The 12,826-nt window shown below is 40.0% G+C and overlaps 1 protein-coding gene across 1 annotated transcript; it reads left to right on the plus strand.

Moving 5' to 3' along the window:
* The first annotated feature begins 1,694 nt into the window (after window positions 1–1,694).
* stub1 (STIP1 homology and U-Box containing protein 1) lies at window positions 1,695–11,454 on the plus strand. The gene is made up of 8 exons (XM_049563685.1): window positions 1,695–1,828; window positions 2,651–2,880; window positions 3,054–3,252; window positions 3,627–3,792; window positions 3,875–3,950; window positions 4,076–4,132; window positions 5,039–5,155; window positions 9,594–11,454. Exons 2-8 carry the CDS (start codon window positions 2,767–2,769, stop codon window positions 9,717–9,719), a joined length of 855 nt encoding a protein of 284 aa, XP_049419642.1. The 5' UTR covers window positions 1,695–1,828; window positions 2,651–2,766; the 3' UTR covers window positions 9,720–11,454.
* Window positions 11,455–12,826: the final 1,372 nt, after the last annotated feature.

The following is a 12,826-nucleotide window of genomic DNA, read 5'->3' on the forward strand; positions in this document are numbered from 1 at the left end:
ATCATCATCAAATCAAAATGTTTTCAAAATAGAACTTTTTTTTTTTTTTTTTTTTTTTTTTACACATTTTGTGCTCAATCAAGGACACTGACATTCATTATATGTTTGATTTATTACTTTAATTTTACTGTCAGAAATTGAGAGGAAACACCCACATGTCTTTCTTTTAATTTTTCTTACACTTATTTGAAACCAAAAGGATCATAGAAATATCAGATATTAAAAATGGCCTTTTATGTGTGGTTTTTGTGACATTTCCTTTGTTCTTGAGCCAGATTTGTGGACAGTAAATACTGCTTAATTATGAATTCAATATGTATCTAATATTATTTTCAAATACAAATGACACATAAATACTCATTTTAATGAAATGCATTGTGTTTTAAGATATATTTTTATTTTTTACAGTTTGTATATGGGGAAGTCCAGTGATTTGTGATGTCATCAGGTGAAATGGAACATAAAGTTTTACATATTGGGCTCTTTAAATATTAGAACATTACAACAAACATGTTATTGCATTGCTAAAATGTATTTTACATTAAACAATCATTATCATTGGTCTGAAATAAAAAATGTTTTTTAAAAAAAAATCACTGGTCCCAAAACTTGCAAGGTAAGCTATGTGGCATGTTGATTTTTTCTACCAAAAGTGTCACACACTACCTGACTTCACCCTATTTGCTGACCACAGCAATACTCATGCAGCAGGTGAGCACATGACCGGAGGACAGTAAGCTTCATGGAGGGACACAAGTACTCTGCAAAAAACTGTTACATACAGAGCCATGATCAAGTCAAGTGGAGTGATCTGCCAGCAAATATTGTCTTAGAGAATAGTAATGAAAGATTCCAAGTTCTGTTGAAACGTCATCTTTGAATACACTAGAAAATCTGTAAATCTGGTGATCTACTTTGAATGACTTTAAACCCTTTGTTTCCCTTGGAATTACATGTGAGAAAGCACATGATAGTTATTAGTTAAGGAGGCCTTTGAACAAATGATTTATGTCACTTATGAATTACTATTGATTTTGTACTTGGCTGAATTTCTGTTGAGAGGATGATAATATTATTTCTCCTCAGTATGCATATGATTTATTCAGTGAGATGAGCTGTTTTTGTTTTTGTTGTTGTGTGTATAAATGTGTATGATTGTATGTGTTGTGGACCCCAGGAAGAATAGCCAAAGTGCATACTGATGCTAACAGGGATCCTAAAGAAAGACAGACAGAAAGAAAGAAAGAAAGAAAGAAAGGACACTTTTGGTGGCTGTCATTTCCAAACAGCTGTGAATGTACAAATAATAAGACAAACTGCATTTTCTGTTGTGTTTTTTGTGTAGCCTATATTTAATGCCAACATAAAAACAGACATTAGCAACATGTCATGAGATTCTTTTTTCTTTTAGTCGTTCCCATCGCTTTTTAAATTGTGGCAGAAAGATACATGGTAATGGAAATGACAATACCAGTATTATATTACTGAAAATATTGTATTAAAAACATTGTGTTTTGTAATATTGATTTTTTTTAATAATGATAATAATTTTTAAAAATCAAGTATAAAAATAGCCCACACTTAAAGAATCACCCTAACATTTCCTTGCGGGGAAAAAAAATCTATGGAAGGTGGCAATTTTCCGGGTTTTTTCTTTTTTCTGTCGAGAGGAAAAAACGTCCTTTCGGCTTCCGTCTACGTCGCGTAAGCGCTTGACGTCAGCATAACAACAACCTGTCATGACAGCTTGTATGGGGGAAAAAATATCGATTAAGATATCAAATCATACAAAGTCTGTTTCACCTGGATGTAACATTCCTTCCATAAGGTAAGAAGTGTTAACTTCAGATCTAAAAAACAAACCCTAACTTACATCGAAGTTGCATAAACAAAACGGAATAGGCTGTGTAGCTAACGAGCTAACCTAGCATTAGCTCTTGTCTGTATTCTGAGGTTGCCTAGCGGCGTTGAGGTAAATGTGAGATAAATGTCAAGACGACTTTTCAGGCTTATAATAACTACAGTCCAATCACCTGCTGATTAATTTTGTCACTGTAAGTAATACAATCGAGCGGGCAGAGCTGTCTTCTTATTAACCAACCGCCCGGCGTAAATCGACAACATAGCTTGCTATGCTAGTTTAGCTAACTAGCTAACATCAAGCTAAGCACCGATCTCTTGATAGCTGTTAACCAAAGTTAACGACATTGTCACTCTTTATTTTTACATGCTGCTAAAACACATGTATGCCAACTGTTAGTGTGTCAAGCGTTAATACTATTTAATAACGTTATTTGTGTACAACCTCAAACTACTATTGTATACCAGTGGTGTAACGTTACAGTTAAATAGCCTTGCACTAACGGAGAGGACCGTGAGTGTATAATGTTTCCTAATGGCTGGCTAGCTAGCTGTATTGCTCATTTAGTAACCGCTGATGTCGGTCACATGAATAGTTAATTCGCCGGCTGTCTAGCCACATCGCTGTATTTTTGAGCTGTGTGCGCAGTCAGCGAATTAAACAAATGCCTTTTGGGTGGCATCAAGGACTGCACCTAATTCGCCCCAAGACGCGCATTGCAGGTGCATTGCAGTGAATGCACGCCGTGAATGTTGACATAACTATACATGCACTGTGTCTCCGATCCAGTGTGTGAGATCCAGGAGGGACAGGGCATTCTTGGACCTGTCAGTTAGCCAGCCGAAGAGACGGGGAACAGGATAGGGAAGCAGGGCGAGGCGGGCCCCGCGGAGCCGGTGGAGAAGATGGCCGGCAGCCCGGAGAAGAGTTCCACCGCGCAGGAGCTGAAGGAGCAGGGGAACCGGCTGTTCCTCTGCCGCAAGTACCAGGAGGCTGCTACATGTTACAGCAAAGCTATTGTGAGTACAGCAAATGATAGCAATGGTGGAATGGTGTCACCTTAACCAAACACAGCCAAACAGTATTGTCTTTGTTAGAGAAATACAATGGATGCATTTCCTTTGTGAAGCCTAGTCTACAGTGCCATGATGTTACAGTGCATGTGTATTGTCTACTATGTCCTGTATCCCAGAACCGTAATCCATCGGTAGCAGTCTACTACACCAACAGGGCTCTGTGCCATGTGAAGCTGCAGCAACATGACAAGGCTCTGGCAGACTGTAAGCACGCGCTGGAGCTGGACAGCCAGTCAGTCAAAGCTCACTTCTTCTTGGGCCAGTGTCACCTGGAGCTAGAGAACTACGATGAGGCCATCGGCAACCTGCAGAAAGGTTAGAGCAAACTACCAAAGGATGGTGAAACTTTTGCAACATTTTGTGGCAGTGTGTTAAAGCAGCTTGCTCATATATTGCTTAATCTTTCTTATATATTTCCTCATTCTATATTGAAGTCGACGTGTTTCTGTTTTTTTTTTTTTAACTCTAGCGGTAAAGTGGCTTTTTATCAGCTCTTCCTCAGCATATGTCTGCAGGGACGTCTTATTGTATGCTTTATCAGGGTTTCTATCATTGAAATAGTAATAGCCTACAGTTAAAGGGAAATTTTTAGATGTCTAAATATTGATATGCCTTCTACGGAACAAGAGATGTCAAAAAGAAAGCACTTTAATGGTAAACCAGTGTTGCTGTTGTCATGTTCTCTACAGCTTATAACCTGGCAAAAGAACAGAGGCTGAACTTCGGAGATGACATCCCCAGCGCCTTACGCATTGCGAAGAAGAAACGTTGGAATAGCATTGAGGAGAAGCGCATCAACCAGGAAAACGAGTTACATGCTTATCTGACTAAGCTCATACTGGCTGAGAAGGAAAGGTGAGACTTTGGAGCTGCAGTCAAATATATAATATTTGTTCTGGGTGGAAGGGTAATTTATAATAACTTTGTATTCATGCAGAGAACTTGAAGAATACAAAGAGAAGCAGGACGACAATCAAAATGGAGGCGATGCTGCCAAGATTGCATCAAAACATGTATGTTTTATATGTCTTGGATTTACTCAGTTGTCATGTTTTTTAATGAACAAATTTAGTAATTATAAATTCTAACTGAATATTTATGAATGTGTGTGCTTACATGGGAATGTGACCTACTTTAGGACAAGTATCTAATGGACATGGATGAGCTCTTCTCTCAAGTGGATGAGAAAAGAAAAGTGAGTGTTCAAATGAAGCCATTATCATTACCATCAATTGAGCATGTAATAGAGCATACTTGTATTCATGCATTCAGTCATTTCACATAGTCCTCCTATAATAGGAGGACTGGAGTTTATCCCAGCATGCACTGGGCAGAGCGCAGTGAAACATCCTGCATAGGTCACCATCATCCATTACAGGGCTAACAAACACAGGCCGATCACATTCACCCACACAAATGCATCTTTGCTAACAGTACACACCTACTTCACACCATCTTTTTTGATCGTTGACATAGCAACGAGAGAAATAGGCTTCAAATTTGTGTGCAGTTATGATAACTCAGTTCAGATGTATTAATTTTAGCATGCGGGCATTCTGTCTGCATTGTTCCTGTGTCTTAATTCAAATTATTTGCTGCCGTTAATTCTCTTGAGTGCATCTGTGAAAACATGCACCTATAAACAGACAGTTTATGTCCTATTTCCAGTCCAAGCTGTTTCTATGGTAACCATCACTATTTGTTTGCCAGGGCTTGTAGCGTTTAATTATCCTTGCTATAGATAGGTGTTGACTGAACTGAGGTAGTTGTCATGTAATTGTCAGTTGAAGTGGCACCACACTGACCGCCAACAGGGTGTTTTTCTCCTGTATGTGACAGAAGACATGAACACGGGGTTTATTATAGACCATGGAATTTCTGATGAAATACATTTTGCTATATTGCGCATTTTATTTAAACTTTTTGATTCTATGTTTATTTTTAGTAATGTGGTTTCAGAGGACATAAATGTGTAAAGTATTGGCAAGCAGCAATTTGTCAAGCTATGTCACAGTGTTATGGTAGCAATTTGGAAATTATATCCATATATCTCTTAGGATTCCATCAGTGTGACCCCTGTTGCGTTTTGTCGTTCATTCAGAAGCGGGAGATCCCAGATTACCTGTGTGGGAAGATCAGTTTTGAGCTGATGAGGGAGCCCTGCATCACACCCAGTGGAATCACCTACGACCGTAAGGACATAGAAGAGCACCTACAGGTAAAACCATCGATTTCGTTTTACTTCTGACATGAACACATGATACTCAGAAATTCACGACTTTTAAGCAGCTGAATTGACCCTTCGCTAAGCCCCACCCCTTTGTGATGGTCCGACAAGAACCCACACTGTAACTAACTGCACTCCCTGAAGAAATATGATCAGATATTTTGAAAAATGAAAGGGATTCCAGAGAGAAGCAGACAGAGGGGTCTACAGTCTGTGTTTGAAGGATATATCCAGGATGTCAAACTGACTCAGCAGCAACAACAGGTTAAAAAGACAAAGATAGTTAGAAGCTAAAGCCGAACTATAGGCTACAGATCACAGTGCAAAAGTGAACCACCACATCACTGCTGATCGACACAGAAGACAATGAATACAAAGGGAAAGTTCACTGATATTGAACCAGCTGTGTGGCATCTCTTTTCTTTATGTCTCATGCAGATTACTAACTAATTGACATTTGTGTATTTATTACATGAATCTAAAATAATGAAATGGATAGCTTACTATTGACTGAATTTTAGTGAGCGTTTCAAGTACAATACACTATACAGTACAGCTGTTTCATTACGTGACCCAGCATTATCAATCCACTGGACGAAGGCAGCTTCAACCACAGGTCCTTTCCCTGTGTGTGTTCATTTCCTGTCTCCATCACTAGCAGCCATGACTATCAGTCCTAGAGGTACACTGTGCAGGATTGTTGGTTACTGTAAACATGCTCGCCAGTGAAAGAGAAAGTAAAAACTAGATCTATAAAACAGATTTACTTCGTGGAATTTCGCGATGCTGTATGAGTTTTGTCTGTCCTGTTTCTCCTGGATACCAACTGCTGTCAGTCTGGCACCTGGTTGCTATCTTTTTATAAAGCCCCGACCTCACCTGAGTGCTGTGGGGATACACACCCATGAGCATCTCAAACATAGAAAATAGAGAGTTTGTGGGAGTGGGAGGAATTACTTCTGTATGAGTGTATATATATATATATATATATATATATATATATATATATTTTTTTTTTTTTTTTTTTTTTTTTTTTTTTGGAAATTTTTATATCTTCAAACTTTGATGCACCATGATGCAAAGTGTCATGGGAGTAAAGTAAAAACATAAAAAATAAATAGAATTACCATAGTTTTAACATGTTTTCCATATGTTGTCATATATGAAAAGCCCCAAAGTGAGTACTGTAAGCAAAATACTTGATTACTACAAGCAATGTTTTGAATGGCATTCGTATAGGACTGATTCTGTCCAAAGTTTTTTGATCCATACAAGCGGTTGATCACTGTAACCGTGATCGCTTTAAGTGATTTCCATTTTACTTAATGTCGAAAATTAAATACCGCTGAATTTATATCACTGAAGTATTTTACTTTGAAAACAACCCATCTGAATTTATTTTTAGAATTTCAGTAGTCAGTTAAAATGTTTATTTCCAGTATATGTATTTTAGTTATAAATATATTACTAGTCCATACCCATTGAGTGCACAGTTGCCCATGTACAGTTTCACATGGTGTGTGTTTGGGATACAGGTCATAGGAAATTGCAGATTAAATAGTCAACTGAACCCATTAAGAAGAGCAATGTATTCAGACATTTTGTATTCAGAGTTTTTGTGAATTTGATAGTACGATTGCTTTATTGAAAGTACAGTAGTACCATTGCCAATAGTGGGATAGTTAGTGGGCTAAAACTGTACATTAGTAGTTGAGGTAGCACATTGAAAGGCAGGTAATTAAAGTGTTTATTTTATATTGACTTAAAAATGGGGCGCACTGGTAGAATGACTGACTGAGTGACTGAGTGACTGACAGAATGACACACTGACAGTTTCCGTGATTATGTACAGCATACCATACCATGACTTAGTCATACCAAAAATTAGAAAAAAAATACAGCGATCGGTCACATTTTAGCCATTTTTAAGCATTTTTCTGTTGTTATAGCGCCACCCAGTTGCCAATTAGAGTTAAATTTCTCCAGTCACCTTGAGGCGTCCTGTTCTACATATCTACCAAGTTTAGTAAAAATCGATATGGCGGTTAGGCCGAGACAAGAAATTAGCTCTCTAGCGCCCCCATTTTGTTTGATGGGGTCAATAATGGAGGGGTCCCCTCAGATTATGTGTGGTCATATGCCTACAAAGTTGCGTGGTAATCGGTGAAACCCTTGACATGTTATACACCTTTATGTGATGAGCCACGCCCTCCGCAATATTCATTGCCTTATAGAAGCTCAGTTTTAGTAAGTTTTCCAACTTTTGCCAAGAGGGAACTTTAGATATTGGTCCCTAGATTATGTTCACCGAGTTTCATGCAGATTGGTCAAACTTCCTAGGAAGAGATCGATTTTAAGTGTTTTTCAAAAAATTCAAAATGGCGGAAAATCTATAGCACCAGAAGTTATGGGTTCTTGAGGCAAATTTGTTCCTCATGAGGAGAGGCATCTCTGTGCAAAGTTTCATGTCTCTACAACATATGGGGCATGAGATATGGCCATTCAAAGTTTGCAATTTCAGTCGGTTGCTATAGCGCCCCCCTTTGGCCAATTGATGTAATATTGCTTCATTCACATCCTCCCGTGATCCTCTACCACTGTGCCAAATTTCACATGGATTGACCAAGTCAGTGAGGAAAAAAACGTGGAACAGACACACACACATCCACAGACAGTGGATGGAGTTTTCATCATTATATAGTAAGATGTGACTAATATATTGTGCCTAAATACAATACAGATTTAGTCATAGACTTTGAATATAGGGTAATTAAATTTTTTATCAAATTGTGTGAACACCATTTTGTGAACATTAAGTTTTGAAAATGCAAAAGTTGAAACAAAACGTAATAGACATGACAACAAATTAGACACTTGCAGACAAAACAACCAAATGCAATTAAACTGTATGCACACAATGTCAGTTTTTCCCCATAGTATCGGAAATAGTAGAGATGAGTATCAGTGTTTTCCAAGGTATTTTATTGAAGTAAGAAATTCCAGTATTATGACAAAACTACTTCAAACTCAGTAGTATTTAAATTGCAACATATTTAGAAGTGGTTAATAGGGCTGGGTGATATAAGGACTATGTACAATATACCAATATATTTTCAAGCAAGATATAAATTTAGGCAACACTGTTTATATTGATATAGGGTGACATTGCTTTACATAATGTATACCAGTGTGCATCTCTCCTCTCTCACACTCTGCACACAGCTCTGCCCCACTCACAAGTTCTCCAGCAGCACTAAGGGTGTTTTCACACTTGGTCCTTTTCAGCCCTCTAAGTGGACTCTGAGTGGTGACTCAGCATTTTTTGGGCTTATGTGAACACTCCAAGAGAACTCAGACCTCTCTGAAGCGAACCGAACTCAGACCACCTCGGGGGGTGATCTGAGTTCGGTTCGTTTTGCTTCAAGCCAGCAGTGCGGTTCACTCAAATTGTACACTGTGAACACAAAGCGCTCCAGGTTCGCTTTGCTCTTTGCTATTGTATTCAGCCCTCTAGATCACATGCTGTTGCACTGGGACGCTTGAAAAAACAGATGAAACCATGTCGGCCTGTAACGCTTGCAAGGACGCAGGACAAGGAGTAGTTTGGTCCATGGAGGATACTGCACGTCTCCAGATGTGAAATGTAGAATCCGTCAAACAGCAACAGTCTACAGCACCGAAACGCTAAGTTTCTCCTCCAATTCTAAGTTCATCTGAAAGTGAGGGGCTTCATAACCGCACTGCAGTGACACGTCAAAGTAAAAACAAAGCTATGTCAATATATATTATATATAGTCTATAGTGTGAACAGAAAGAGGACTCAATCAGAGCTGAACTTAACCAGAAAGAGAACTCAGTCCTCTTTCAAATGAACTGACAGCGTGAACACGAAAAGTCCCTTTCTCTTGATCCACTTCTTAGTGCACTTCACAAGGACTGAGTTCGGTTTGTTTGAAAAGGACTATATGTAAAAACACCCAAAGAGAGACACAGAGCTGCTACTCTGTTTAATCTGTCTGTTAATTAGTGTACAGTGCGACATTGGTCTATGTGTTTCACATGCTACGCTAAATCGGTCTGTGAGATGAATGAAATTACTGCAGCACATGTGCAATCCAGCACTGTGCTGCTAGTTTTTGTGTGAGGTTTGACTTGCAACTGAACATATAGCCCATCTCATAGAAACTAGCGAGATATATATCATGTATCGCCAGTCTGCCTGAATTTTTGTCCACGTTGCCCAGCCCTTGTGGTTAAACGAAAATAAAAGGTATTTAGTCGCTGATTATATTCAAATCTTTACAGCCATTATTTGCGTCCTTCTTTTTGTTAGCTGGTCTGTTTGTTTACACTGGTCTTACCTGCATATATTATGTATAAAATTCACCCACAGATGCTAACACTAGCATTCAATCTGCTCTCTGCGCAGCGAGTGGGTCATTTCGACCCGGTCACCAGGAGCCCCCTGACCCAGGACCAGCTGATCCCAAACCTGGCCATGAAGGAAGTGATCGATGCCTTTATCCAGGAGAATGGCTGGGTGGAGGACTACTGAAAGGATCCCCACCCCGCAACCTCTCATCTCTCCATCATCAACACAAAGCCTGGACAACACGAGGCTATAGAGAACAGATCACCCCTTGCCTGGATATGTACTTTACACAAGCGGGAAAAGCCACACTACGGACTACCAAACGGGAGCCATGTATCTGGGTCTGCCTCTAACTCCCAACATTTTATCTTTGCTGTAAAACTTCCCGCCCCTACTTTCCGAGGCTCGGCATTCATGGCCTGCTGCTCCCTTTAAAATCCCCTTCATTCTGCTCTTTCTCTCTCAACTCCCTCTTTCTTTCCGTCTTGCTGTATCTAGTCTCTCAAGCCTGACTCCCTTCTTTACTCTAAATAAGGGGCCATGTTCTCAGGTCTCTCTACTTTCTCCCTCTGTCTCTACTCTCTTCTTTCTCTGAGTGCCACAATCCTTGGAAAGCATCAGCATTGCACTCCAGTTTTTCACACAAACCACCAATATTACAAAAAATATTACACATGGTGGTTAAATAAATGTAGACGTTGGCCTTTTATTTGGCATTACTCCAGTATTTCTTAGTCATTTTTTCATTAAACATTAGAGCGTTTGCCACTTCATAATGTACATTTGCTGAAGTGGTTCCTAAAATGCCAAAAACCTTTTCTCAACGAGGGGGACTTGTTTGTATGCAAGATTTACATGATGATGACTGAAAAATAATTGTAGGGAGTCAAGTCCCTTCTCCGCCTCCAGGTGGTGCTCAAACATCCCCACCCATGTCACCATACTGTAAGATTTTGAGTAGATTGTTAGTTTCTTTTCTTTGCATATCAATCACACCCCATAACAGACAATTAAAATAAGTTGAATGTATGCATAATGTACTCTTTAGGTTTAGGCTTGACCTACAGTAATTCAATCTTTTGTTTTTTATCAGGACAATATAAGGTTTTCATGAAAAGCGGCCTTGAACTGGATGCAGAAAATGAATGGAAATAACCGCTGCATTTAAAAAAAAAACGTTTTCACATTGCTGGATATTAATTGAAAGTGTTTGACTATTGATAGATGACATCAGCTGTTTGGGATGATGCTTAAAAACCTGCTTTGGAGAATGGTCTGTGCTGTCTGTGTCCGTTATAGAAACAGAAAACTGTGCTTGGACGTCTTGTTTGGCTCGTGCTGTCTGCCTGGATTGACAGTGGATGCTCACATCAAGCATGAAGTGGATTTTCTTTTCCTTCGCAAAAGGCAAGGTTGTCTCACCTTTTTGCTGTTCATGTTACGCACCTTCTCCTCACAGAGTCACAGTTACAAAGATTGCAACAGCTTCTGTAAAACAATCATCGGTGTGAAGTTTGTGTCTCGTCGCAGGGATCTGAGGTTCACTAGCATGACAGCACCAACCTCCTCAGTGTTAGAAATGCTGGAAGAGTCACGACCATCTTATCTCATCCATACCTCAGTCCGAGTTCACTGGCTTTCTCTTCGAAACACTTTTTCATTTCGGCGCTATTAGTTTACAGTTTGTTTTTCATGCGAATGTGTCTGTGGTGAATTAGGCCTGTCGGTGGTTCATGTCGGGGTGCAGGCAGTGTAAATAATTTGCTCGTGTATCTCAGATTTTATTTCTTGACAACATAGGGTTCTTTTTTTTCTTGAGAAATCCTAGAGCTTGAGAAACTGTATTAAATGTAGATATGTTGATAACATAAATGCCTGGTTCCGTTTTCATTTGTCCCCATTAAACCGTGAACTTTGAGTTTGTTTGTTGTTTTTGTGACGCTGCATTATCATTAAAGAGACACCAAGTATGACGACGTCTGCACCGCTGCTCATTAGAAATCTGTGAACAGGAATCAAATGGTTTCAAATTAATAAAAATTATTGCAGCTGTACCACAAAGTGTATGTGACGGGAGCCCTGCAATATCTCATAATTTGGTAAAACTGAGATTAGTTATTTGACTTGAAATCTTCGCTCACCAGCCACTGTATTAGGTACACCTGTTCCACTGCCAATCATGTGGCTGCAACTCAGTGCATTTAGGCATGTAGACATGGTCAAAACGACCCGCTGAAGTTCAAACCGAGCATCAGAATGAGGAAGTAAGCTGAGTCAAGTGACTTTGAACATGACATGGTTGTTGATGCCAGATGAGCTGATCTGTCAGAAATTGCTGATCTACTGGGATTTTCACACACAACCATCTCTAGGGTTTACAGAGGATGGTCCGAAAAAGAGCAATTATCCAGTGAGAAAATGCCTTGTTGATGCCAGAGGTCAGAGGAGAATGGCCAGACTGGTTCAAGATGATAGAAAAGCAACAGTGACTCAAATAACCATTCATTACAACCAAGGTCTGCAGAAGACCATCTCTGAACCAACAAAACGTCCAACCTTGAAGCAGATGGGCTACAGCAGCAGAAGACCACACCAGGTGCCACTCCTGTCAGCTAACAACAGGAAACTGAGGCTACAGTTCACACAGGCTCACCAAAACTGGACAATAGCAGATTGGAAAAACGTTGCCTGGTCTGATGAGTCTGGATTTCTGCTGCCACATTCAGATGGTAGGGTCAGAATTTGGTGTAAACAACATGAAAGCATGGATCCATCCTGCCTTATATCAACGGTTCAGGCTGGTGGTGGTGGTGGTGTAATGGTGTGGGGGATATTTTCTTGGCACACTTTGGGCCCCTTAGAACCAACTGCAGTTGCGATTTGGGTGAACTGACCCTTTAAGATTCCCATGCAACTACAAAAACTGCAGAATTCTGTCACAACACTAACATCTGATGTGAACACTGCGTACGTCTACCATGAGATATGCATACACATGCACTTGAGGAAGACTACAGTCTCCTCATCACACCACATGTACACCACATTTACAATATCTACAGGTGGAGGTGGTGGCTGCAGGTTGATGGCAGAGACTGGAGATGGAGATTTGTCCACAGCTGTCTGCAAGAACCTGCAGGTGGAGGTGGCAGTGGTGCCGGCTGCTGACAGAGGCTAGTGTTGGAGGTTTAGCCAAGCTGTCTGTCAGAATCTGCAGGTGGAGGCAGCAACTGCAGGTTGCTGACAGGGGCTGTAGATGGAGGAGATGCTTTCACTGGTCTCGCACGTAG

The sequence above is a fragment of the Epinephelus fuscoguttatus genome, linkage group LG20 (genome assembly GCF_011397635.1).
Source record: "Epinephelus fuscoguttatus linkage group LG20, E.fuscoguttatus.final_Chr_v1".
Lineage (NCBI taxonomy): Eukaryota > Metazoa > Chordata > Actinopteri > Perciformes > Serranidae > Epinephelus > Epinephelus fuscoguttatus.

Coding starts and splice junctions, on each gene's coding strand:
- stub1 (XM_049563685.1), top strand. CDS start 2,767: ATGGCCGGCAGCCCGGAGAAGAGTTCCACCGCGCAGGAGCTGAAGGAG. Junction 3,253..3,626: donor CATCGGCAACCTGCAGAAAG/GTTAGAGCAAAC, acceptor TGTTCTCTACAG/CTTATAACCTGGCAAAAGAA. Junction 5,156..9,593: donor ACATAGAAGAGCACCTACAG/GTAAAACCATCG, acceptor CTCTCTGCGCAG/CGAGTGGGTCATTTCGACCC.